Below are 2,403 nucleotides of genomic sequence, written 5' to 3' on the forward strand. Positions count from 1 at the left end.
GAGGCACTGCCACTGAAACTTTCATATTTGGTGCAGCCTTTGTGTGAGAAGGCCATCTACTCTTCTAGCAACTGTGAGGCTATAGCAGCACTCTCTGCCTAATCCTGAACTCAGTATAACTGAGGACCTCTGGACACTTTGCAATCATAGAAGTTCTTAATGATCATTATACCTGTAATTTGGGTGCCTAGACTATTAAGGAGTGCTAATGTCGGACCTATATTGGAGCTCAGCATTTACCAAGTGACAGGCAAGATTGAGCCTGGATATGCATGGTTTAAATTAGTTAGGGTGTAGCAACAGGATCTTTTGCAGTCTTCTGATGCATGTCGGTGATGATCATTTGGGTGCAAGTGCAAGAAGGCACTTCACACAGGCATGCTGGATACAACATGGGGCAGGGATGGGGTTTCATTGAATTGTGCTCCTCTGTTTCACAACATGTAGAAGAATGCCTTTAGCTACTTCAGGGAAACATTGTCCTACGCCTTCATACACTTGTTCATGGCATTGTTGCCAACTTACCTCACTATTTTTCAGAAATTGCAATCATTATGGTTGTTCCTTTAAGCTGCTTTCGATCTTAATATTATACAACCATTCTAGACATCCTGCCACCAGCTCTCACCCTCGACCACCAGCTCTCAACCTCGGCCACCAGCTCTCACCCTCGACCACCAGCTCTCGGCCTCGACCACCAGCTCTCAGACTTGACCACCAGCTCTCAGACTCGACCACCAGCTCTCGGCCTCGACCACCAGCTCTCGGCCTCGGCCACCAGCTCTCAACCTCGACCACCAGCTCCCAACCTCGGCCACCAGCTCTCAGCCTCGACCACCAGCCTCGGCCTCGACCACCAGCTCTCGGCCTCGGCCACCAGCTCTCAACCTCGACCACCAGTTCTCAACCTCGGCCACCCGCTCTCAACCTCGGCCACCAGCTCTCAACCTCGGCCACCAGCTCTCAGCCTCGACCACCAGCCTCAACCTCGACCACCAGCTCTCACCCTCGACCACCAGCTCTCAACCTCGGCCACCAGCTCTCAACCTCGGCCACCAGCTCTCACCCTCGACCACCAGCCTCAACCTCGACCACCAGCTCTCAGCCTCGACCACCAGCTCTCACCCTCAACCACCAGCTCTCACCCTCAACCACCAGCTCTCAGCCTCGACCACCAGCTCTCAGCCTCGGCCACCAGCTCTCAGCCTCGACCACCAGCTCTCAGTCTCAACCACCAGCTCTCACCCTCGACCACCAGCTCTCACCCTCGGCCACCAGCTCTCAACCTCGGCCACCAGCTCTCACCCTCGACCACCAGCCTCAACCTCAACCACCAGCTCTCACCCTCAACCACCAGCTCTCAGCCTCGACCACCAGCTCTCAGCCTCGACCACCAGCTCTCAGCCTCGACCACCAGCTCTCAGCCTCGGCCACCAGCTCTCAGTCTCAACCACCAGCTCTCACCCTCGACCACCAGCTCTCAGCCTCGACCACCAGCTCTCAGCCTCGACCACCAGCCTCGGCCTCAGCCACCAGCTCTCGGCCTCGACCACCAGCTCTTGGCCTCGACCACCAGCTCTCCGCCTCGGCCACCAGCTCTCAGCCTCGACCACCAGCCTCAGCCTCGGCCACCGGCTCTCCGCCTCGACCACCAGCTCTTGGCCTCGGCCACCAGCTCTCCGCCTCGGCCACCAGCTCTCAGCCTCGACCACCAGCCTCCACCTCGATCACCAGCTCTCGGCCTCGACCACCAGCTCTCGGCCTCGACCACCAGCTCTCCGCCTCGACCACCAGCTCTTGGCCTCGGCCACCAGCTCTCAGCCTCGACCACCAGCCTCAGCCTCGGCCACCAGCTCTCAACCTCGGCCACCAGCTCTCGGCCTTGACCATCAGCTCATTCACACTATTTCCATGTGACTAAATGCCCAGTTCACCAAATGTTGGGTAAGTACTCTCGTTTTCTGTTGAATTTCAGATCAAGGTTACTCCCCTATCTTTTGTCTCTCTTTTTTCTCCTGTTTCCTCTCTTTGTCCAACCCTCTCCCTCCTTACTTCCTTCCAATTTTCAACTCCACCGTTGTCAGATGCAAGTGTTTCCGAAATCAACTTCGAAAACTGGTTCATAAATGTTTTATTTGCAGTTTGGGATAATGTGAGGAAAGAGATGACAGCCAGTGATGAACATTCCAGCTTTGTTATAATCAGTTGGATAATTAATGTTTATTAAATTATAGAACACACAAGAAAGGCAACAATACAAATTAAAATTACACTTAACTACAGTAGTGGCAGGGCAGCACAGTGCTGATCCTGGATCCGGGTCACTGTCGTGGGGAGTTTGCAGATTTTCTCCGTGCCTGTGTGGGTCTCACCCCTCAACCCAAAAAAAAGATGTGTAGTGCA

At 54.6% G+C, this 2,403-nt stretch overlaps 1 protein-coding gene across 1 annotated transcript; it reads left to right on the plus strand.

Annotated features, from left to right (window-relative positions):
• Positions 1-451: 451 nt before the first annotated feature.
• LOC119963632 (polycystic kidney disease protein 1-like 3) lies at positions 452-1,921 on the plus strand. The gene has a single exon (XM_038792962.1). It carries the CDS (start codon positions 452-454, stop codon positions 1,919-1,921), a length of 1,470 nt encoding a protein of 489 aa, XP_038648890.1.
• The last annotated feature ends 482 nt before the right edge of the window (positions 1,922-2,403 follow it).

The sequence above is a fragment of the Scyliorhinus canicula genome, chromosome 3, assembly GCF_902713615.1.
Source record: "Scyliorhinus canicula chromosome 3, sScyCan1.1, whole genome shotgun sequence".
Classification (NCBI taxonomy): domain Eukaryota; kingdom Metazoa; phylum Chordata; class Chondrichthyes; order Carcharhiniformes; family Scyliorhinidae; genus Scyliorhinus; species Scyliorhinus canicula.

Excerpts from the sequence above, each read along its gene's own strand:
- LOC119963632 (XM_038792962.1), top strand. The coding sequence starts at position 452 with ATGCCTTTAGCTACTTCAGGGAAACATTGTCCTACGCCTTCATACACT.